Source organism: Pogonomyrmex barbatus, unplaced genomic scaffold (assembly GCF_055798465.1).
Source record: "Pogonomyrmex barbatus isolate J1 unplaced genomic scaffold, ASM5579846v1 scaffold8, whole genome shotgun sequence".
In the NCBI taxonomy this organism is placed as follows: domain Eukaryota; kingdom Metazoa; phylum Arthropoda; class Insecta; order Hymenoptera; family Formicidae; genus Pogonomyrmex; species Pogonomyrmex barbatus.
In genome coordinates this window covers 296,547-323,042 of record NW_028297182.1, presented here as the reverse complement: position 1 = coordinate 323,042, position 26,496 = coordinate 296,547, and the positions used below count along the sequence as shown (strand labels likewise).

The following is a 26,496-nucleotide window of genomic DNA, read 5'->3' as shown; positions in this document are numbered from 1 at the left end:
TTAAAACTACTTTTAACACAGATATAAATATTTCTATTTTCTGAAAGTTACCTCGGCTTCTGGTGATTGCACTATCAAGGACGTCCGTGGTGGTTTCTCCGGCGGAATTTTCTTCAGTGTACCAGTGAAAGAGCTTGCAGGTAGACCAGCATTTGTCCCCGAAGCACTCTCGTGACTCTCGATCTGGCACTGAAGTCGGTGAAACTGGGAAAACGAAGTACGCGACGCGTCGGCGCGATCGAATTGCGGAAGGCATGGTAACGGCATTTGCGACATGTTCGGTATCTGAATGGAATTCGGATCGGAAATGTCGTGTTGCACGCGAGACGTCAGTTTCTCGCACACTGACGATTGGCAGGCTTGAAGTGTCGTGTTCTGTGGATACGTAGTTAGAAGCGTCTGATGAAGGCTATGTACCGATTGATGAGCCGAACAAGATTTCTCCGATGATTGTTCTTGATGATTCGGAAGAGCGCTCGCTTGATGAGTATCGCTCGTTAACGGAAGTTGCGCAAAATCGCTGGATATCTTATGAGTCTTATCGTTTAATTGACTTTGATTCTGCAAACTTTGCAATCGAGCTTGGAGGTCGCTCTGTTGATGTTGAAACTGTGCCACTTTGTCCAGAATCTGGTTCTGGTTCTGAAGACATTGCAACTTAGCTTGGAGGTCGCTTTGCTGACGTTCAAATTGGCTTAGCTTTTCGGAGATTAAGTCCAAACTTTGTTGATTCTGTATTTGTTGTTGGGTGTGAAGAGAATCAGTTTTCTCACTCTGATTATCCAATATATTCTGTAAGCTTTCCGTCTGGCTTTTGCTATGAGTGAGTAAATTAGATGAGATATTCTGACTTTTACGATGACTATGGATTATGTGATCGATCTGCTCAATTGGTTTACTAGTAGTAGTCGTTTCGCCAAAATCAGTTACCACAGTCAATACAGTCTTCGTGTCCAACTTTGCTTCACTGAGAGCTGGATACTGATGACAAAGATTCGGACTAGCTCTCTGAGACGAAGCAGTACTAACTACCGAGCCGAGATTCACTACAGAACCTGTAATAGGTTGCTCATCGAAATCCTTTCTCGAGAGTTCCATGTGCTTTGTCAGGTCGGCACTAACGTGTCTCAAATGTCGACGTTGCTCCATTATAGTACTCTGACTAATATTAGGAAGAGGTTGAAATGCCGACTGAGACATTCTGGATTCTTTACGATCATCTGGCGGATGAATCGATCTGATATCTCTTCTCTCCTCCGACGGATTACGGGAACGGGGACTTGTCGTAAATACCGGACCTTGCATCATGCTCCTTTCGTGTTCTTGCCGTTGACGTTGCTCTGCCCAGATCGCTAGTTCCTGTCTAGTCTTTTCAAAGTTTTGGTTAACGAAAGAAGGACTTTTTTGCCCGGCTCGATCAACAGATGTTTCGCGAATTGGCATAAATGGCATAGGCGATCTTCTTACATCCTCTATTCTCTTGCTTTCTAAATTCATGGGTGATCTTCTATGTTCCTCAAAATAATCTGAGCGTCTATTCTCTGGAGGGATGACATTCCTTTGATTCGGACTCACATTACCCCATTCAGGTTTTCTATCGGTCCCTATGCTTTTTCTATTTTCTTGTCTTGTGTCAAATGCCATTGGCGATACACGTAGATTTGCATCCAATCTTCTTTGCTCGGCAGGAAACATCTGATTAGTCTCGATTCTCTTCGCGTCAACTACAGTTGTAGTTTTTCTTCCAGATATAATTTCTTGATTGCCATCACCAGGAAACGTAAAAGTTATTGTGTCGTTACGTCTTTGGAAGCTGGTAGTCACATCAACAGATATAGATTTCCTATGTTCTGATCTGGATACATACAAACCACACTCGGTGGCAATTGTATCGACTAGTTTGTCTCTGCTTGACTGATCACTATTCGTATCCACATACAAACCATCCTGCCTCGTTCTAGGATTTTGATTAATCGTTGTTAAAAATCTTCTATCCGAACCATCTGGACCGATTGGCGCGCCCGTCATAATAATGGCACCCTCGCTACGATGAATCGAATCTTGTTGAACAGTTGGATTTGCCTCATATTTTGCTTTTTGCAATGCCGGCACATCGACGCTGGCGGATTTTCTATGTCCAGGATCATGGGTAGTGATCTTGGAATTGCCACGAGGTGGTACCATCGGTTTTGGTCCTCGACAGGGCCGCTCCGTCGTCTGAATAGCAATCCCATGCGTTACATTCTGCGCGATCGGTTGAATTATCGGTTGTGTCTGGTATTGACCAATCTCTTGTGAAAATCTCTGCGGATTTGGCGATTGTTGTCCGGAGTATTGCTGAGTCGAATAAATACCGGCGTGCGGATTATACGGTACGGCGTTCATTACCGTTTGTGGATACTGACTATAAGGATATTGCGGCTGAGTACCGAATTGAGCGTAACTATTTGATGGCTGTGGTACGACTACACCCGAATAATAAGGTGGCTGTGGACTAGCAGATTGTGAGGGTATTTGTGAGCCATGTTGAACCGTTACGTATTGACCTTGTCCGGTAAATATCGGATTGGTAGCACCACTTTGACCGTAAAGATTTGGATCTCGATAGGTGACGTCTCTTGTTACATAACCAGCTCTATCGGAATATTGTGTTTGCGGGTAGATTTGTGATCTGACTTCGAATTGTCCCCGTATCTGTGGGTATTGATTTTGATCGTAATCAGGTGCAAATTGTGGTTGCACTTGTACCGGTACCGTTTGAGTACTGGTCTGAGACACATGCTGAACTCTATCGGAGTTGTTCTTATCTGGATTATATTGCGGGGGTGGTAATTGACCCATTGAGGGATGTTTGTCTTCTGGCAATCCTACAGACTGCCTTCTTCCTGGCGGATACTGAGCGATGGGATGAGCAAGTTGTTGTTGTTGTTGTTGTTGTTGTTGTTGTTGTTGCTGCTGCTGCTGCTGTTGTAACTGAGGCTGCTGTTGCTGATGTTGATGTTGATGCTGTGAAAGAGATTGCGATTGCTGATCCTGAACAGTAACTGAAGTATGCTGTGTCCTTTCTTGGGTAAATCTCTCATAATCCATCGTTCGATTTTCGAAACCGTTAGAAAGGTCTTGCCTCGTAGTATCAGCGAGTGGTTCAGCGCGACCGTTCTGGCAAGTTGTTTGTTGACTGTCCGTTGTTTGTCCAGCTTGATTTTGTTCTTGAGCTTCGCTCAGTCCACCCGACCCGGATTGCGACATGTTGGTGGCCCCCACCGACGGTCGTCCGCCGATGTAGCCAAGGATTCGCCCCAATCCGCACACCGTGACGACTTAGCGAGTGACGTTGTCGAAAAGATTTAAATGATAGCTTGGACACTAGTACTATACTTTCTGAGCTTTTTTATCCACGCTAGGTCAAGTTGAGGCATGTAAATGTTAATTTTGCTTCTGATATTTTTGATCTTCTGAGAAATCTCTATATTTCTAGATAAATTCTGAATTCTTTTTTTTTTGGTTCTTAAGATATTAGTTACAAATTTATTCGTTTGTCACTAGATGAAGAGAGAGTTATCAATTCTTTAAAAGTTATATATTCCGATTTATTTTGCCTCATAAAATAATAATTATGAAGCTACATCTATTTACATATGATGATATTTAATGAATAGCACAATAAGAAATAATCGACAATAAAAAAAAATCGTCAAAACTATTAATATATTTTGTTGCAAATTTGCTCGCTTTGTCTTTTTACAAACGTGATTGTTAAAGTGTTAAAGTGTTTCTTTTTTTTTTTTATTTCTTCACCCACTTTCTCTCGTAAACACTTTGGTGCTTTAAACGATATCGTTACATATAAGAGTTATCCTCTTCTCTTCGATTTATTCGTTATAAGAGTACTTTTCAAGATGGCAGTCTAAAACAGCTCGTTCTTTTAATAGTAACGGCCTTTACCTTTTCCCGAGGTTTAAGACATCATATATGTGAGCTTCCGTTTTTATATTTGTGCGATATATTTGTAATATGTTTATAAATGTAGATTTTTGATTATCTTGATATTGATTGAAAACACTATGGTTAAATGTAAATTCTTCCAAACGTTATATATGATGGTAATCTGATTTTGATTTTTTATCCATATTCCTTTATACATCTTTTGATTAAACTATCTTGATTTTCTCACAAACTTTCTAGAAACCTTTTTGCTTTTTATTTTTATTTGTTGGCGACCTCGATCATAGTTAGCCGTTATCTTGGAGAGGAAAAGGAAAATGACTCGATCCTATCAACTTCACGAGAACATTGTCTCATTAACGTGTCCGTTGTCTCTAATAATAAAGTTTGCATGTCTTTCCAGTTTCCGCATATTTTTGCACAAACTTTGTATCCAACCCAACTTATCTGAAAATATACAATTTCAAAATGCATCGGAGATCTTTCAATGCATCTCAGTCGTGAATTTTCGCCCTCGATAATAAATATCATAATCAAAATTTTCCTGTTTTAAAATGTATTATATTTTTGCTAATTTTAATTATCACGTAAAAAGGAGAGTAATATTTTTCTTCTTTTAACGGCATTATTAATTACAAATTTTCCAAATTATATTCTTCAGAATATAAATTTATTAAAAAATACATTGTTTAGTTATTAATTAGAGCTTTTATTTAGATTTCCTACTTCATTTATATTTTATCATTAATCGAAGCTTTAACCAAAAATCTATACTTAAAAATTGATATATAGAAGAATTAATTATGTCAGTTATTGTATTTTATGATTTATTTTGCTTCAAAAAAAGCAGAAAATTGTTTTCTCGATTTCCCAAGCGCCTCGTAATCATCGTATTTTCTACGAACATAGCCATCTTTCACTGCCAGAAAGTTAGTTCTCAGGAAATGGCGGCGATGAAAAGTTCTCATCGGCTTGCAATTAACCGATAAAATATTAGTAACAGTAAAGTGCTGAAAATTTCCCTCCCCTCATCAGCTTATATTAAATAATCAACAATGTTAAATAACTTATGCTTTAAATTTAACACTAAAGTTATTTTTTAGAAATAGAGTAAGATGAGTGAAATAGAGTAAGAGTGAGATGATTATTTTGTTTTTATGTCGCATCTTTCTATTTTCAATTCAAATATTAGAAAATAATTAGAATAATGTACTTAACTATCTTTTTATTTTTAAACAACATAATACTTTTTTATTGCCGTTTAAGACATTAATATTGATAAGAATTTTTGAAAGAAATTCACTATCTTAATAAGAATAATAGATTGTATATTATATATTTTTCAATCGAATATAAAAATATTAATTATGCAAATGCATATTTATATAAAACTTTTTTATTTCATAAACAATCTGATACAAATCTTGCGTAACAAATGACATATTATATATTTGTAATAATAATAAATTTGTAATAAATATTATAAATTTGATTATGTGATATATATACATATTCAAAATTTTTAAAATGAATTGATGAATTTGAATGAGCTTGTCTATACAAATATATACTTTGTGAGTTGGATGATTTGCTTGAGAATAATGTTTATCTCATGTTGAAAGTATGTGTTAGATGATTTCGAATTACCTTAGAAATTCCGTTTTCGCTAGTTATTCGCTCATAATACCAATCGCAGATTTTCGATTATGATATATTCGAGTTACAACATCAATATGTATTGTCACCAATTGCAATTCGTATTAACCACGTTGTGATTAAAATATATATATCTACATAAGATTTTATAACTCATATTGACAATAATAGTTCCTTGATTTGCAAACTAAAATAGTAATACATTTTTTGTTACAGTTGATATGAATTATAACATTTTATATAATTTTACTTCAAATTATATAAAAGAAAATGATTTCATAGATTTACTATTTTAATTATTTATTAATAAATTATTTATAGATTTATTATTTTATTCACTTATTTTTTATAAAGTGTGGCATTGTATGTTAAACATAATTATTAAAATAAATAACATAATTCTAATTATTATATTTCAATAAAGTTCCTATTTCTTATTTTTTATTTATTTTATTACATTTTTTTCTACATAATAGGATACTAATTTAACTCATAAATAACTCATAAATAAATGTTGAACAAATAATCTGTATTTTAATCGCGGAATCCTATATAATGAAAGTTTTATAAGGTTTACATATGCGTTTTACATGCGAAAATGTATGAGTTAAAAACTTTTCACATGCTTGTTCCGCAAAAAACGACAAATACGCAGCGTACCCTTTGGTATGCTGTGTAGTTGTCATTTTTTTTCGTAATAATTGAAATTATACATTGCTGTTTATTTATTAAAGAAAGTTATCATAACATTCTACATAAGCGAATTTGAAAATATGTACGCGCGAAAATTGCAATACGGATTTTCTATCCCAGAGGAATGGTTAATGTTGCATAGATCATTTACCAGATTCAAATGAACAACTAAGATTAATGGACAAACTCCAAAACTAACTTTGTGTTCAAATCGAATTGTCAAATCAGATTGACGATTGATGCATTCGGGAAAATACAGACGATCGACCTACTCGAAGCTATTTCCGAATTATTCAGTAAATCTATAAATTCAACTTAATGATTTTTTATATTAAAATAATATTAATTTTTTAAAGACGTGTACTGCAGATTTGTGTGTGTGTGTGTGTGTGTGTGTGTGTGTGTGTTTTCTTTATTATAATATATATATATAAACTAAAATAAAAAATCTACTATTGTGTATGTTTGTATATATGTATATGTGTCAGTTAAATTATGTTTCAATCTATTTTCAAACTATTTTTTTTATGTTTACATACGTTTTGAAATGTTAATAAAAGAACAAAAAATTATTATCAGCAACTTAAACATAATGTTATTTCTTTAAAAAAATAACAAATAGAAATAAAAAAAATAAAGAAAACTCAATAAATAGAATCAATAAATAGAAATTAAATGTCAATAAATAGAAAATTTAGGTAAAAAACTCGTTCTTCTCAATATTCGGCAATTGTCAATTGTCGGCATTTCACATCGGCATTTATTCATACATCGTGAATATTTTCCCATCTGCTCGACTAATTTCAAGTTTTCATCAGTCTAGGTTTCTGACCTAAATACGAAAGTTCGTATCCCAATATAAAGCCGACCGCGATCCCGACTTTTCCAGCAAGCTTCATTTTGCTCAGATTAATTGAATCCTCGAAACGATGCGATTGGCGGGTGATGACCAAATTTTACTAATTATCGTATCGAGCACCAAAGAATCAATTTAATACAAACTGAAAAGTGTTCATGCAGACGTAGTTTGATTACTGATGAAAACTATTATATAATTTCCGTGTAAGCTATAAAAAGATATATCAAAATTAAGATGACGGATTAGTTATATGGATGAGTCATTGCGCGCTTGTTCAAGTAAGTCAAAATTAATTTGTCTGCCGACTCCTACTTGCCTTCCTTGACCTAATTGCAAAAAGAGATATTGAGAGAAGCGGATAGGGATAATATTCGTACATCATCTCACATGAACGTGTGCAAGATATTATGCTTCACTCTCAGAAGCGAAACGATGAGTGTGATAAATCATCGAGTAATCTAAAGAGGAAACGTTTTTCAAAACAGTCTCGACAAGTTGCAATATGAATTAAAAATAATACTAATAATATCGGTTTTAAACTCGTGCAACTATGTGAATGATGCATAAGAAATTTAAATAAATTTGTGAAAAAGTACGAGTATATCTTCTTTTTCCATTTTCATTAATTTTTGTCTGTACACACACACACACACACACACACACACACACACACACACACACACACACACACACACACACACACACGTCATATTTTATTTCTTTTATTATAGTTATACTAGTCAACTAATTTTAATAAACATTAAAGAGTAGATAAAGAGTAATATTAAATATTACGTGTGTATAAATATCAAACATATATGTATACAATATGTGTAAATTATAAAAGAACACACAACGTGCACAACATAAAGATTTATGCAAAACAAGAAATATCTGTTTTAAATTTTATGGCGGTAAAAATCGCATATCACGATCTCTACTATCTTTTGTATATATTTTTCTTTTCTTTTAAATAACCCAAGTTAACCAAGGTTTTCTAATTTCCATATTTATCAAAGACGTCAAAAGTTTTCTGCGTTAACTTGGTTCCAAACTCGGAAACTCGCTCCCTCTGGGCGAACGGAAGCCCCGCCGCTGGAACTGTCTTGTTCTACTGTCATTACGTGAAAATTAAGGAGGATGGATGGTAGCATTATTTCTCCAACCTTCTGTCACCGTTTAATTATAGTCTGACAATAGATTATACGCGATTCTATATGTGTTAAATCAAGATGGTGGTTTCAATGATCAAGTCGTGTGTTATGTCTGAAACATGGTACTTTTATAACATGTTTTACATTATTTGTTGATACAACATGTAGTTTCACTCTCTTATAGTTTAAGAAAAAAAAAATGCTAATCAAATTATTTTTTGTAAATGAAATAAATTTTTGTCATTAAATATAGATGCAGAGAAAACAAAAACATTATTTTAAATTGTTGAATATCTTTAATATACTCTCCCTCTCTCTCTCTCTCTCTCTCTCTCTCTCTCTCTCTCTCTCTTTCACTAATGGAATAAATTTCCAAATGAATGTAATATCGTCCATCCTTGATTCTTTGCCAACAATTATCCACATTACTGGACTGGCGCGAAAATTTTGCCAAGAGCACTAGAGAGGATTCTAAGACTTGGAAAAATTACTGTTTCGATGCTAAGCACTCCCAGAGGTCCGTAATATATGAAGTGAGCGCGTGGAGACTGTAAAACCTTCGTTGCGCAAGGAATGCTCTTCTACTATTCTAAGCGTATAAAAAAGAAAAATAGTAAGATGGTGAAAGCAGTGTTGATGTTACATTAAAAGCAAAATTTTATTTTTAAAATAAATTGATAGTCTTTATAATTTTCTATTTTATAGAAAACTTCCATAAGATTTATAATGAAAAAATTATTAAGATAAAAACTACGAAAATTTGTGCCGCGATTACGTGCAAAAGCAGATTGCTAATTAGAACTTTGAATGCAAGTTACGTGACGAAAGTATGACTCGACAAAAAGTGAATAAAAAAAACACGCTAAAGAAGCGTGAATATTTGCCCGAGCTGATTTGAATGCTACTAAATAAGTGAAACAAGTTCTTTTTTCCTTCAGTTATCTCTTTAATATTTATTTTCTTTTCCTTCTTTCTTTCTCTTTCTTTCTTTTACAGAGAAAATACATAATAAGAAGCTCGTTTCATCATATAAATATATTTGATAAAAAAAAATATATATATATATATCAAATAATATATATATATATATATATATCAAAAATATATATATATATATATATATATCAAATAATTTCATATAACAATTTTCTTATTTCAATCAAATTTTTTATTCATTAGAATATAGTATCATATTTTTATTACCTTTTGATCGAAGATAATTATCAATATATCTGATAATTTAACAATTTATCAGAATTTAATCAGAATTAATTTCATACATTCAATTAACTTATATCACAATCGTTTTTTTATATTAATAAGAAACAGAAAATAGAGAAAGCTGCTGAAAAGACTTTTGAAACTCAAAAGTGCTGTTTCGATCTTGATGATGGACATGCTGTCGCTTAATACGAAACAAACGGTGATGTTTCATTTCGTATATAGCATAGACAGTCGATATTTATATTTTCCACAACTTTTAATCAATGTCAATCAGCACGATGGACAAACTGATTCGAGAGTGATCGATCCATTACAGCAACAAATCGCGGGATATCTTGCTCACGAGAGAATCTGTTGACGTGGCTATTGTCACTATAGGTAATTATCCAGTGATTGTACAGGGGAATTTCATTGAGGATCAAGTTACCAGCAAAGTAGCAATATTGGTTTATGAAGTTAAAAAATGACATCACATTCGATCTTCACGTGGCATATTTTACATTTAGATATATATATATATATATATATATATATACATATATACACACACACACACACACATACGCACGCGCACGCACACACACACACACACACACACACACAAAATACATAGAGAGAGAGAGAGAGAGAGAGAGAGAGAGGGGGGGGGGGGAGGGAAGAAGAGAAGAAACGCATATTTCTCTTTTCTAAAAAATTATATATCTAAAATATATAATATTTATTATAATAGTTATATAATATAATATAATAGTTACATATATAGTTATATATGTATTCTTTCTGACAGAAAATTTTATATATACTCATATATAATTACTATTTTAACGAAGAAAACACGTGTAATTTATCTTTTTAAGTTATATATAACGTATAAACTACACTTTTATAATTAAAATATACAACAATTTTTATATTATCGCATAAATAAATACAATAAAAACATAAATACATATACCGACAAAATGAAAGACAGTAATATGTCTGTTGTCAACTTTATATCAGTAAAAACTTTTCCGATAAAGAAAAGAAACCAAAAATGCATTGAACTAAACTTATTGGAATTATTATTATAAATTATGATATCTAAAGTTAGACCTTAGAAATTAGATTTATAATAGAAAGGATTCCCTTTTCTTCGTATCTGTCCGGTGTTGAAAATCCTTTCATATAGACAAACTCTTCACGATGGTGGAACAAAATATAATTACGAACAAGAATGAGAACGGTTTCTGAATCGTCGTAACACCGGCTTAAATCCGCCGAGCTGGTACAGAGATACGTGAGCTGTGCCTCAAGTAGACGTATATTCTGTGAGACGACCACCGAATAAAATATAACCCGCCATCCTTCTCGTCTAGCTGAGTTTTCTCCGTCACGGACATATATGCACACGTAAATGCATGCCTGTCTAATTTATCTTTCTGTACGTTGTCCTGTTGTGGATTACGCCGCATAATTACACTACGGAAAAGAAAACAATATTGTTCGCAACATCGTTTCTACAAAATCGCCAAGTATATTTAAATCCTGGTTTACTCGGTCCTGGTTTGATAAGTATAAAATAGTTCGCGACGGTTTAAAGAGATTAAAATCTTTTACACAATATAAAAGATAATACATATAAAAGAATATCGTGAATTAATTCTATATATATTTTTCTGCAAAATCAATAATGTTTAAATAACTAAGTAAATTTCATAAATCATCAATCGATCACACAGCATCTACAACATTACACAATTTAACATTGATAAATAATTTCAACTTGTATTCTTTAATACTGTACTGTAGTACTGTAGTAATCAGTAATAAAGTAAGCAATAATGTACAGATTAAAACAGCAATCTACAATTTTATTTTTGTATTGTTTACAAATTAATAATCTTAGATTTTTATCTTCCTACAGGATAACAATTACAAAAAATTTATATTTTTTTTATTACAAAACTATGTGTGTGTGTGTGTGTGTGTGTGTGTGTGTGTGTGTGTGTGTGTGTGTGTGTGTGTGTGAACTTGGCATCTCATTTCGCGGAAACTCACAAATTATTGAAAGTTCTGAGAGTTCTTCCTTTCGAATAGTTCTAGAGTTCTAGAGTTTCTGATAAATTAAACAAATAGTTTTGCTCATTAAAGCGAAAAAATCGGTTCGGACAAAGTGAGACGCCAGGTTCACGCCGCGTCTCACTTTCTCCGATAAATAAGTTCCGATGTCCGCCGATGCAAGCTTTTGAAAGATTTAGATAGTTCTACAAGAGTTCTGTAAAGAGTTTCTGTCAAATTAAAGCAAAAAAAATTATTTAAACATAAATACAGAGTAATTATTAATGTAATAACAGATCGAGCTAAACTACAAACAAACAACTCGGAGTTCTGGCTTAAAAATTATACTTTTCGTATAATTCTCAACATGCAGAAATATTTTCTAAAGAGTTCCGGGCAATTGCGATAACGTACAATTGTTAAATAAATAAATGTCACTCGAGCGTCACGTACTTAGACACATAGGTATGAGACGCTGGCCGCTATTTCGGAGTTCTGGCTTAAAAATTATACTTTTCATATAGTCCTTAACATAAAGAAACATTTTCTAAAATAATAAAAGCTCCGGGCAATTGTAATAACATACATTTTTTAAATAAATAAATAACGGCCATACATTTTTTAAATAAATAAATAAATAAATAAATAATTTTTTTGCTTTAATGAGCAGAATTATTTGTTTAATTTATCAGGAACTCTAGAATTCTAGAATTATTCGAAAGGAAGTCAGAACTCTCAATAATTTGTGAGTTTCCGCGAAATGAGACGCCAACTTCACACACACCAAAACTATCAAATTCTAAATTGCGTTTATGTTTAATAATAAATTGGCATTAATACAAGCACTCTTTTTTATTAAATTGTAATGCGTATAATTACATTAGGCAGTAATAAAAATATAGCACGTATGACCTCGAGTTACATCAAGACACATTATCCTGGACAGAGATAGATAACCGATGCGATTTCCACTATATCCCAGACATATATATTCCCTTTATTTGCACGGACCGATTTAATCAATGTTTAAATTTGAATGCTATTGTACCAATATCGTTGGTTCCGAGCACGCGCACGACAGTCACATAGCAACGAGAACTCGTATTTGCCCGCAGAACGGGGGTTAATAACAGCAAAATTTCCAAAAAACGAGTGCATCGCAAAAGTTAATTCCATAGTTGCGACATTGACGGGGCAATTTTTGTCTTTTATAGATCGCAATCGAAAATTTTTCCCAGTTACCGCGGCACATTTTATTTATACTCGCGGCCACGCAACGCTCCAAAGCCTATGGCGAATAAATCGTACGATAAATTGCAAGACCTCCGGCAAAATTTACGAATGGCCATGCTATGGCGGAATGAAGTCGTCGATTTTTCTTTTAGCCCAATCCGGAATCCGGAATCCCAAACGCGGTCGAGATTAAAAGAGTCCAGAGCGATTCACGGATCATACGATGGCGATAGTGACATCGGTGATCACATCGACGGTACGACGTTCTATTCTTGCAAAACTTTAACTCAATCTACGTATATGGCTATCTAGCTGTATGTTTTATCTCGCGATCATTTATATTCGATTTATCTCCCGGAATTACAAATCTTCGGAGCCGCGTGCGCGCTATAATTTATTTTGAGCGACGGATCGGTATCGATCGACCATTGGATCCGCCATTACTTACGTTCGCTTAACGTTTATGATTAGCATACATGAATATCATAATTATGCCCGATCTCTTCTATACCAGCGAGAGGCGCGTGTTACGAAAGAATAATGAAAATAGCGTGGTGTGCGCGGCTCAACGACGACCAGACAGCGCCGCCAGCAACTACCTGCCATAATAAAAGTTGCATAAAGATGTGGGTGGCTTCTTGATTTCTTATACTTTGTGTAAATTTCAACTCGAGTTATTATACATGGAATATACGTGGGTTCTTTGCGTAAAAGCTTTCCACGTTTTGGAATGCACTCGTTGAAAGAGAAGAAGAAAAAGAAGAATTTTAAAGAAAGAAATATCGATAAATGCGCTTCTATGAACTTTTTTATTCTTTCGCAAAAATGCTATTTCTAAATAGAATCGTTAAAATTAAATAGATTCAATATCTGCGTTACATAAAACATAAACATTCATCAAAAAAATTGAAGAAACTTGTGAAAAGAAAAGTAATAAAGATAATACTATTGAACTGTAAATAATATAATATATATAAATTAATTTAATTAATTTTAATATTTTTAATATTAATTATTTTGTTAAAAAAAATTGCTGAAAAAAAACCTTTACCTATATTACTCTCTTCTATATAAATTATGCCGATACAACGTACAGCTGCACATAATGAATATTACTCAGAGTTTGCCCGAAGGTATGACGTATTAAACTCCTCTCAAAGCATGAAAGATTATCTTTTTAATTTTTTTATTTAATTTGTTAATTTATTATTGTTAAAAGATGCGATATTTAATTTAAATATATATTTATAAATATATATTAATAACACACACCAGTATATCTAATAAGTATCTTTAAATTAATATTTTCATAAATGTTTTTAAAAAATATTTAAAATCAATTCAATTATATCTTTATTTAAGTAATCAAATGAGTATATATATTAATGAGTATATATGAGTATATATAAATGAGTATATATATTAATGCATAAATATATATACATATATATATATATATATATATATATATATTCATTTCTATGCAATATCTAGTTAATTCATAATTGCATTCCTTCCAAACTATGCTAAACTAAAAGATATCACATTATGTAATCTCTCAAGAAAAAATAACCAACTTCATCCGAAACTTTTAACGTAATGTTCAAATTGCAAAAGCTGCTTAGCAGTATTTCGAAAACATGCAGATGAACAATTATTTATCATATCGCTCGCAATTAATGCTCGATAAGTTAAAACATTACAGCAATAAGTCAATTCTAGTGATAACCTGAGCACAGTGAGAAGGTTCATGAATAAGAATATTGGCGAAGGTTCGGGGCTTTCACAAGAATACGCAAAGCCCGAAGACAAATGGACGAGCGAATCGAAAAGGAAACCTCCCATTGGAGCGCACGAAGCGACCACGGACAGATTCATTAAGAAATGCCAAGATTAACATGTCTGGAAAATGTGTCCGGTTCGTGCGTGGACTTCTCGGGATTACAGGGAAAATAACGAGCTCGAGAAAATATCACGAACCGTCGTCGGTGGTGTAATTGCCACCAACCGGATGCAAAAGTAATAATTTTTTGGTCGAGCTTTGCGCATTTGTTTTTCGGTAAACGAATTACGAGTTGCAAACATAACGACATATTTAAGTTCTGCGAACTGTAATAATAATAATTCGATAAACTGTCCTTTATAGTAATATTACGATGCATAATTTACATATATTATTCTAGCAATGTTTAAGTGGGTTTTTTACATGTTTTAACAAAAGCATATTCAAAATGCGTAATGTGAATAAACATAATATAATGGATACATTGACAAACTCTCTCTCTCTCTCTCTCTCTCTCTCTCTCTCTCTCTCTCTCTCTCTCTCTCTCTCTCTCTCTCTCTCTCTCTCTCTGAGACACAAAATTATCATATACAAATAATTTTAGTAATGAAATATTCATTAGTTGAATTAGGGTGTATCATAAAGAAAACGCATGTATTTAACAAACAAATTGCAAATACTTTTTTCAAAGAGAAAGATTAATTTTCCCGTTATCGTTAATAAATAACAAGAATATAGATAGAGATCTTCCACTTCATCGACTAATTATTCTTTTGAAACAATGTAATAATTTTTTTGGCATAGTCATTATTGTAAAAAAATAAAAAAGGGTAAAAGAAGTCTTGAGGAAATAAACTGAAAAAAGTGGCGTTTAAAATATATAAAGAATAACTTCTAAAAAGTATCATTTTAATATGGAAATGAAAAAATATATATGTAAAAAATATATATATAGAACCGAAAATGAGAAGAAACGAAAAGAGAATAGAGAATAAAATGCTGCTTAAAACGCTACTTAAAATAAAGGGTAAAAACTTTTAAATATTTTCAGTCGCTTTTAAAAAAAAACGAAAGTTAAAAGAACATTTTCAATAGACATTATTTTGTTCTGTGCGCTTTGGAAAAGCTGCATGAATCTTATACGATACATACACATGCGTATATAAAGTATTACGCATATCTATATAATACCATACACATTCTTTTTTATAAATAAATTTAAACAATATTTTTATTCAGCCTAAATTAACAAATGTATATAATTAAATTGCACGAAAATGCATATTTGTACGATACGTTATGTTTAAACAGGACCTGGATATATTTATTCTCGCCATATTGGAATGTGCGTAGGTGACCAAAATGGTTCATGGCAACTGATTTTGCCATTGTTGATGCTACACAAACCTAAAATCGTAAACATCTATCTCATAGTGTGGTCATAGGTGCAACGTAATTGTAACGTATACACTGTAAAACTCGGATCTACACACTGACTCGACAACAGTACCACTTGGAAATTCTGCCCCGGGTTGCTTGAGGAGAAAACATGTCAAGACGCGTCAAGTGCGTTTATAAACGCGGAAATCCTAGCTGAACAAAGAAAAAAAAACGATTTTCATCGTTTCTCTCTTGAAAACAATTAAAAATCTGTCGAAATCTTGATGAAATTTAAGAAACATTTTTGTAGAGAATTTCGTTTATTCTTTTTTTCATTTATTCTTATTATTAAAAAAAACTGGAAATAAAGTTTTCTGATCCATATGAAAACACCATTACCGAATTATTTGAGAAGAATTTGTCGAGAATCAAAGATGGCATTAGACAGAATAATTTCTGAACATTTTCGGAACTCTCTTACTAATATGCACTTCGTATGTTCACGCTTGTGATACAATTTCGCCATTTACATGGTCTATTTACTGCGCCGCAATGTACGCTCTCCACCGTTACATTAATGCACAAGGTGACTCACTATCCCATCTCGTGCATGCTGTCAGATGCATCGGAAAACCAGAAATTTGAAGCAAATTGCATTAACGCACGTTTTAGCATATAGATTTAGTTTCTGTCTGATCCATCTCTTCACGTTCGATAAAATAATTCTCTTTTTGTGTTGTGCAACATGAATATTATTTGTATTATTATAAAGACAAATTCTTACAAATATTACTGTAATTTATAATTTATATTCTTAAATCATGATTTCAACAAAATATTATCAAATGTCAATACTTCAAATTAATTTAAATATTTATACGCAAAATTAAGAATACTAAAAAATTGTTATTAATAGCGGCATAGTTTATGTTTAGCTTCATAATACATTTTATTTGGCCATTGATTAATTTTATGTATTAAGTTTTATGCTCGAACTGATGCTTTTGCATTTTTAATAAAATTAATAATAATATGTCAAAGCGTTCCAGTTTGATACAGTAGAATATCTACTGGAATCAAAAGTGTCCAATATGGCACTGAACCTAATATGGCAATGATCTGAAACGATTATGTATGTCGAACTATAGAGAGATAAGCACAAAGCTATGTTTCTGACAATTCTGATCAACGAGGTGAAACAATTTGACAGAATGACATTTGACATTTTCATTACCTTGTTGCATTTGTAGTATACGCATCTATAAACACATACGCTCCACACACACACACACACACACACACACACACACACACACACACACACACACACACACACACACACACACACATTTCATAAAAATTTTATTCAAATAAAAAAGTTAAAAATAAAACTAAGAGAAAAAATAATTAAATATTAAAATTTTTAAATTATTAATTAAAAAAATTAAAAAAAAATAAATTAAAAATAAATCCAGGCTAAACCTAAAAATTAAATTTTAAAGGTCAAAAAGTATATCGCCTCCAAAGCTGTCAAAGCTTGTTTAATAATATTAATCAATAATTAAATAATTCATGATATGTAATTATTCAAAGGATATTAATACTATTTCGTCGTGGTCACGTGGGATTTCAAATATGCTGTCGGGTTGCTAAAACTGAATTCCATTATGCCACATTGTCCAAAATACGGATGCATACAATGATTATGTTTCGTATATAAAGGAATTAACATACTAATAATTCCGTTTGCTCATCCCCTTTGCACTTTTAGGTGTGATATTTGTAACGTCTAATTATTAATAAACTAATATTTGATGATTAATATAGATTTGTTTAAAAATAAAAAAATATATCTTATCTTTATCTTAATTAATTTTATTATTATATTTTAGTATTAACCTTTATCTTCATAAATCTTGATATATTTTAATCAATTACTATATATATCCTAAATCAATTACAATAAAAATAAATTTACTTAAATATATAAAATTTCCCTATCAAATTTCATAATATTTAATATTAAAAATTTATGACAAATTCACATTTTTGATAATGTTTGCAGATAACGTACAACAAGCTTTCCAATTTCATTAAAATTTTAACTAATATAATTAGTATGCACGGCTAAAAATGCGTCTGAATAAACTAAATAATTTAATTAATAAGAGAAACATTTTGTGTCGCGTAAATTCTTATAAATAAGAAGATTGTTATAAATAAGAAGCTTATGTTCTCTAATCAAAAATCTGACAGAAATCGTTATTCTAATGCAAACCATGTTGGAATAGAAAATTTAAATAAAAATTTATGATTTTATAAAGCGTATATAATACATACAATATAACAGTAAATGAATTTAAATTATCTAAGACATAAGAAATAAGATATAAAAATAAGATGAATAAAATAAAAATTTGTATGAAATAAAAATATGTAATAATAATAATAAATAATAATAGTTGGAAACAATCAAATCAGTAACTGTAATTACAATGGCTAACTGTAATGAATAACTATAGAAAGCATATAGATAGCAAAATTCATTATATAACAACCACAATTAATATTATTAATATAAACAAAACATTGTATTAATATCATATGAATATACAAAAAACAAAAATGCGGAACAATTGAAACTTATTCATATATGTTAGAATTATACATTTGGACGCACTTTTAATAATTTTAATAGCAATTGCAGAAATTTTTTTATAATTTTTATAATTATACTTTGTAAATTTATTTTAGTAATACTCTTATTATTTTCTAAAGCAAAATTTTATTATAAGACAAGAAAGGAAGAAAAGAAATTTTCTTTCTTCTTGTGTCATATTTTATCAACTCAAAAAAGAAGATTATCCAAGGCAAGCTTATGTTCAATTAATTAAATTATAACTCTCTGAAAATTTTACTTTCTTCTTCAGAAGTTAGTCAATATATAAACTATAGAATAAAGCTTGGATACCACCACGTCTTTTACTTCTGTTTAGAAATGTGAGCGCGAGGAGTCCCATGAGAAATTTGTCTTCTTCTATCACAAACATACTCGTTAATTTGATGCAGATTTATGAAAATGAAGCTGAGATTAATGTAGATGGAGTTTGCATCGTTTGCATGGTTTTTTTTTTTTAATTACAAAAGTCGATAGAGTGTTTAATCTGAATAAAATGTTGCGCCATAACGTGCTGATGGAATCAATTCGGTTTCAAATGACATAATTGACAAAGCTCCATTAAAGCAATCCTGAAATTTGCAATTTTATGAATAAAAATTTCCTCAAATATAATAAGAATAAAACCAAGTGAGTTGAAAATTAGAGAAATAGATGTGATTAGCAATTGCGGACAGATTTCCAGATAAAGTTATAGTTATACGACTATTGATTTTCGACGCTGTTTGATGGTTAGTTCAGTAATTCCGAGTATCCGCAATTCGCGACATCAATCGGGACTCAATACTGACTCAATACTTCATGACTTTTCGGATCTAACATGCGCCCTAATGAGATTATAGCATCCCCTGTATTTAGGTTTTAGATATACATGTACATACATGATTATACATACACACACACACACATATATATATATATATATATATATATATATATATATATACGCGCACACGCCGCGTCAGAGTCACCCTTATCCTCGCAACCCCGTAAGCTCTTCGAAAACTTTGTCTACGAGCTGAGTAGGGTTCGCTCTGTAAACTTTGCGTTAATTTCATGCAGATTCAAAAGGGGTTAGAGAGGACAGTGCCCGTGAGCGAGCGGGCTCAATCCCCCGCGGTGTTGCATGCGGAGCAGTGGATGTCTATCGAATATGCATTATCACCTCAGTTATCACTTACTTTATTAATTGTTTGTATAAAATTGTTGTTATGTAATAATAAATAATGTATTATAATATTATGACTCAATTAGCATTGAACTAAATCTTATCGATATAAGAAAAAGCACATTTCCTTTTTCATCGAAGCATCATATTCAATGGAAGTCTCATAATTTCACAAACCAAACGCATTTAAAAATTTCTTAAAACTGTAAATTATTGATATTGAAATTACATTAGATTTTGCTCTATATTATGTTTGTACATAACTACGTAAAAAAATATATATGGTGAATCGTGATACTAGGATATCGAAACTCAAATTGACATTCTAATTGGAGAATTAATTAGCACTTCATTATCAAACTGTATTAGATACCGACCATATCAAATTCGACAGTAATTACATCTCATGGTTCGTTAAATCTTGCATCGTCACTATGTCAATATGAATGCTGTTTATAAATGGATAATAGCGATAAAACGTGAAATTAATACGGCATAAAAGAATATTGAATTGCATCATTAATAAACACTTGTTATTTACCGATGTCATATTTTTAAAATAATCGCTTGTTAAAAACATCTTAAAGTAATATGGCTAATCTTAGAATAGTATCGCCTCTCTTAAGATAAGAAAACCGAACCAAAGCATGATATATGGTAACATAAATCTTTCCTGAAAATTACAACAAAGATAAATCCTAATCGAAAGTATACTTTAGTGCGGCAACAGTTCTAGAAAGTGTCCAGTGCGAAATTTAATGTTTGATTATTTATCTATTAAAACTGTTTTTCGAACTTGCGTTTAACGAAGTCACGAGTTTTGTAAATATCATACATTAAACTTCAGGATAGAACTTGATTTCGCAGAATAATTCGTGGACTCGAGGGAAATAATTTGTCGACGGTTGACATATGCGGGTGATATTAAACAGATGTTTGCACGACATGATAAATTGTAGGACATAAATTCACCGGTCCCAATCACGGTCGTGACCTATCCAAGCGGGTCATAACTAACAGTCGTACATTAACACATTACCTAACTTCGCATAAAGTAATATACGAATTATTACATGAGAATCTCTTTTAAATTGCCATCATAACATTAAATAATTACTTGTTGCGGATATTTCTAACATCACCTTAATTATTGCAATAATTTATACTAATCTAGATACATAAAATAAAAATTTGATTGCAAAGTTTATAATTCCCATGATTATTATGTTTATAATATATAATTCATATAATATATAATTCATATATTATCATAAAATTATTAATATGTAATCCAATGTATTGCAGTAAAATAATATATTTCAAATTAAATTTATGCAAAACTTTTCCAACTTCTTTTCAGGTGATAAAAATAAAGATCAAAGTAGAACTTGTGATGAATTTCAAGCATAACTTACGAATGTTGAATAAGAACATGTTGGGCTTTTTACCGCTCGAATAATTGTCGGATAGCTATCGAAACGATAATATCGCGTTTTTATCTCGAACTTTTTCGGGACGAGACTCGGGCAAGACGCGGACGAGACTAAGGATCCGCGGATCCGCGTTCGAGGTCCCATTTCTTCCCGGGGGGGGGGGAGGAGCGCGAAACGACACCTAATGAGGCACAATCATACGACTCCGGGCTGCCAATCAACGGTTTTTAGAAAAAGAGTGTTCGCACCTCTTTGCTTTTCCAAACGGAATAGACAAGAATATTCAGGTTCATATCTATCCGCTCACGAATCGAGCAGCTTGCCAACGGTATCAAACAAAAAAAAATGTCTACAAACATAAAAAGGAAACGTTTTGCATTTCTATTTTCAAAAATAAAATAAACGACTTTTTATTTGTTTTAAAAAATTTATGCAAGTATATATAGTACACAGAATAATTTAATATTTAATCTTAATACTCATATAAAAAGCCCTTAATTTTATAGAAATAAAAATTATCATTTTAACAACAAACATAGAGTATATCTGTAGAAAATAATATGCAGAAAAAGGAAGAGAGAGATCAATTAACTCTTATTAACAGATATCTATTTACATTATGTGTGTGTGTGTGTATATATATATATATATATATATATATATATATATATATATATATATATATTTTTTTTTTTTTTAATTTATTTCTTAGAGCAACATTACTCGACGGAATTATATTTCTCTTTGCGATATTATTGCTCATTAAAGTTACTCGTTGCATTAAACTACTACCTTTAAACTCAGAGTAATCAGTCGGCGGACTTAATCGTGTCTGCGCAAGTGCATTATTCTGCTTTAAGCCCTTGCTTCTAAACCAGCGACGCGGCGTTTCGCTAATAGAATCTCCACCCAGCGGATGCGATATTTGTGCGCCGCGATACATCGCCGATCGTTAATCGTGAATCCGGTAGCTCGCAGCTACAGCCTGCAACTGTTGCCCTCGTCGCGTCGCGTTGCATCGCGTTGCATCGCGTTGCATCGCGTTGCATCGCGTCGCTCTATATTTATTAGCGAACGACATAGATGTTCGCGATAGAGTATGCGATTAGAATAGAAGATCCCATCGCTGGAACAACGAGGTCGAATGAGACATGAAGCGGCACTGGACTAATTACACCATCCCTCTTGTCAATGATCTATCTCGACGGTCTCATCGATAATTGTTTTGAACATTTTCTAAACGCGTTTTCTAACGCGAAAATGTAAATTGAACTAAATAATAATTCAAGCGCAAAGTCTATATTTACATAACATTAATAATATATTACGCATATGTGTAATTTGTGCCGTGTGTGCAATTTAGATGCAATTTATCATATATTATATCTTTAACGTCTGATGAATTATTACATCATATGTTACATATCATTATCTTATTATCATTATTATCTTATTATCATTATCATTATCTTATACATAATAATCCAATGTAAACGTCAGAAAAATGTTAAAATTTAATTACGTCATAATAAACAAAATGTGCATTTGCATAGACTAATTGATTTGCATTATTTCGTCTTATAACAATATTCATTTTTTTGTATCTAAAAAAATTATTAAAAAAATCCTAAAATTTTCTGAAAAATTTATATAAATGAAGAATATTTAACTTTTTATATAAAATTTTTATGTACATATAATAAAAAAAAAATTTATCCGTTTATAATAAATAATAATGCATGATTAATAAACAAAGATATAGTTGCAAGATTAGAGAAAAGCAGCATCATTAATTATCATAATATTTTTAATAATATCATTAATATTTTTTAATAAATATAAAAAGTGTCATTTGTTTTATCAACTCGTTAATTAAATCTCTCTAGAAATGGCTCAAAATCGTTGATCGAACAGGAATGAATCGTTAGCAAAACATTTGCTTTTCGCAAAACAACTCGACTGTACGGTGCCAAATGCATTAACACCGTTCGAACTTTTCGCGTTCGTCGCGGAACAATACAATTGTTTGTACTATTCCGTACTAATGCGGATTATATCATCGAAACAACTCATCACTTTTATAAAATTCACAATTGTCAATCTAATATCAATGAGTAATATTTAAAATACTTTAAAATACTTTCTGTTGATAAATTTTGCAAAATTAAATTAAATTAAAATTAAATCAAATTAATCAAAACTGCACTTCTTTGTTGTTAAAATATTTTCTGAGACCCATTATTCAGTTGTAATTATTTTGATCTTGATTTCATGATACATTAATGCACGATTTTTTTAAAAAGAAATGAGAACTGAATTTTAGATGAAATGTGTATAAAAGCCCATTCAGAGGGTATTTCACCGGTACGACGGATTTTTCTCTATCTGCGTCGTAGAAGTGCGGCTACGCTTCTGATTTAAGACAAAAGGCCGCGAATATGATGGGGCACAGAGAGGCAGAAGTAACAGAAAGAAGAAAACTCATCGACGCGAAAAGTATTTCGTGCTTTGATATGACCACAACGTGCGATCGATGCGGGTGTTTGTTCCAAACAGTTCCAAACACTCGAATCGAGGTCATAAGCGAAAAAACTGAAAAAAATGTATATACAGTAATATACATAAATAAAAGACGAAATATATGTATATTTTATCTTTTTTTTTCTTTTTACTCATATCTTCGACGTTAAATCAAATCGATCAGTGATTTTCAATCGATTTTATATGAAAAAAAGCCTCTACCTGTATTGCTCGTTTCGTTACGTTAAAATATAAATCAAGTATTGATTTTCAGTCACATTAAGCATAGCATAGTTATTAAACGATGAGATGTAGTTCTGGTGATAATAAATTACACATATAATATATCCTATCCTGAATTATTAATGTAATGTCGCGTACACACACACACACACACACACACACACACACACACACACACGCGCGCGCGCGCGCGCGCGAGCATATACATACTTAATTACATATGTTTTTATTATCGTATCAATCAAACATACAATGCGATTTTTGCGACAAGGCTTCACATCGCTCGTTATAAAATCATCCTTAAATTTAATCGATGAAGTGAATTATCATTTATGAGACCATTAAAGGCCATTAAAGAATACTGAATAATGCATTGATTGTCAATGGTTTTCAACTTTTAATATAAAAATAAAATTAGCATATCCTACCATCATTTTTTTCGGCGAGCATCGGTAAGTAAACAAAATTGTGATTGGTAGTCAATCGTCTAGAAAAATTTGACGATAGAAGAATCTATTGAAATACGTAGTAGTTTTCGAGATGCGAAAATTTTAGAGGATTATAATGGACAGTCTCTATGACGAACGGAATTTGCTCGAAATTCTGAGATGGAATGGGAAATGGGAAGCCTGGAATTCACGACGAATGCGTGCGAACATCCGTCTTTGACCGTTTCGTAGCTGGACCACGTCTACTTGGTATTCATGTCGGGTCAAGCTCAATTCTACAGACAGAATTTGATGCATGGACAGCTTAATGCCGATTTTCAGTGTATCCACAATCTCGCGACAGGTGCATCTTTAGGAATTCCACGCAAATAGCTCGTTTACATTATTAACGAGACGTTTTGTAAATAATAATTGAAAACTGATATTATTTTTATCGTGACGTCTTCTAAAAGAATATATAACGCTAATATTGTAATGTTTCTTTTAAAAAAGTATATAATGTTATTATTTCTATATATCTTGCAAAATTTTTAAATTTTCAATTAAACTAGCTACACATACGTTTTATGAAATAAGTTTATGTATAAATTGGCTGTATAAACAATTAATATATAAATAATAATCTTGAATATTTTTATATTTAACTTTATATATAAATTTAAAAGTGAAAATATTATTAGATGTCAAAGATCTTGCGTTATCAAATAATATTTCTTATATTTCTATTTGTAGATACATAAAACTTTATTTTTTCTCATCGTTTTATATATATATATATATATATATATATATATATATATAATATTTTAATTTTTCTGTAATATCCACGCATTTTGCGGACGATTTTTATCATAAATATATTCCGTAATAAAAGAATAAAATGCCAAATAAAATATTAACTTTGAACATGTCATTTTTAGTGTATATTTGATGTTGAAATTCCGTTCTTTAATTACTGAAGTTATATTTAGAAGTTTTTTAATATAACATTAATAATAAAATTCTTGTAACAGAAACTTCCACATTAAAAAAAAAATAAAAAGATTATATTTATGATATTGTATTTTAAAATTTCTATGCACGCAACATAAAGGATGGAAGTTAAGCAATAAACGTACTTGGACATAAATCCATATATAGCGATTAATCTTTGCAACAATGACTCTATGAAAAAAAAAATAAGCCATTTTCTGTGAAAATTTTGGAGTATAAGAGTTTCATGAAGCATAAATAATTTTTATATGTGATTTTGGAAAATTCTAAACCATCCAACATACAATTGCTTGTACTATGTACAATTTTGTACACAATTATGTGTGTGTGTGTGTGTGTGTGTGTGTGTGTGTGTGTGTGTGTGTGTGTGTGTGTGTGTGTGTGTGTGTGTGTGTGTGTGTGTGTGTGTGTGTGTGTGGTGTGTGTGTGTATTATTATAGCCGAGTTTTGTTGGATGAAGGTTAAAATTGCAATATTATTCAACCGGAATATAATAATGCACTAACCATATTTCGTGAACAGTCATAACCATTGCATATGTTATGAACCCGAGACGATTCTGTCCGCGAGTAACCAGAGGTCCAGAGGTAGTTCATCGGAAGTTTATACCGGCATCTATTACTGCCGGAGCAGCGGGGGAATCGCATTTGCCATCTGACTGTACCAACATGATTATTTAATGATAATGGCTGACGCGTTGCGCTCTCGAAACGCTATATCCTTGTTTGCAACATGCTGCAACCTCTGTTTCCTTGAAACTAGACGCGACCAAGTTTACTTCTAGTCTGTTCCTAGAATGTATGTTTTAACAGAAGCCATTAGATAATTTGGATAAGATTCGGATTATACACATACGCACTCGCGCGCGCGCAAACAGAGAGAGAGAGAGAGAGAGAGAGAGAGAGAGAGAGAGAGTCTCAAGCTCAAATTAAAAAAATATTTATATTATTTATTATATATATATATATATATATATATATATATATACATTTTACATATGTATATCTTTCTTTTTTTAATATTTTCTTTTTCCTGCTATCGTGTTT

The 26,496-nt window shown here is 31.6% G+C and overlaps 2 protein-coding genes across 3 annotated transcripts in view; both read right to left on the bottom strand.

Annotated features, from left to right (window-relative positions):
• The window catches only part of LOC105422954 (uncharacterized), a 292,571-nt gene that overhangs the window by 251,873 nt on the left and 14,202 nt on the right, over positions 1-26,496 (bottom strand). For both annotated transcript variants that reach the window (XM_089084187.1, XM_089084189.1), the window contains exon 2: positions 52-4,392. In XM_089084187.1, coding sequence (XP_088940313.1) covers positions 52-3,249 — 3,198 coding nt within the window. In that variant the 5' untranslated portion in view covers positions 3,250-4,392. The remainder of the gene's footprint in view (positions 1-51; positions 4,393-26,496) is intronic.
• The window catches only part of LOC105426236 (uncharacterized), a 99,511-nt gene continuing 83,204 nt past the window's right edge, over positions 10,190-26,496 (bottom strand). Inside the window, exon 5 of the mRNA XM_089084215.1 lies at positions 10,190-10,992. Coding sequence (XP_088940341.1) covers positions 10,975-10,992 — 18 coding nt within the window. The 3' untranslated portion in view covers positions 10,190-10,974. The remainder of the gene's footprint in view (positions 10,993-26,496) is intronic.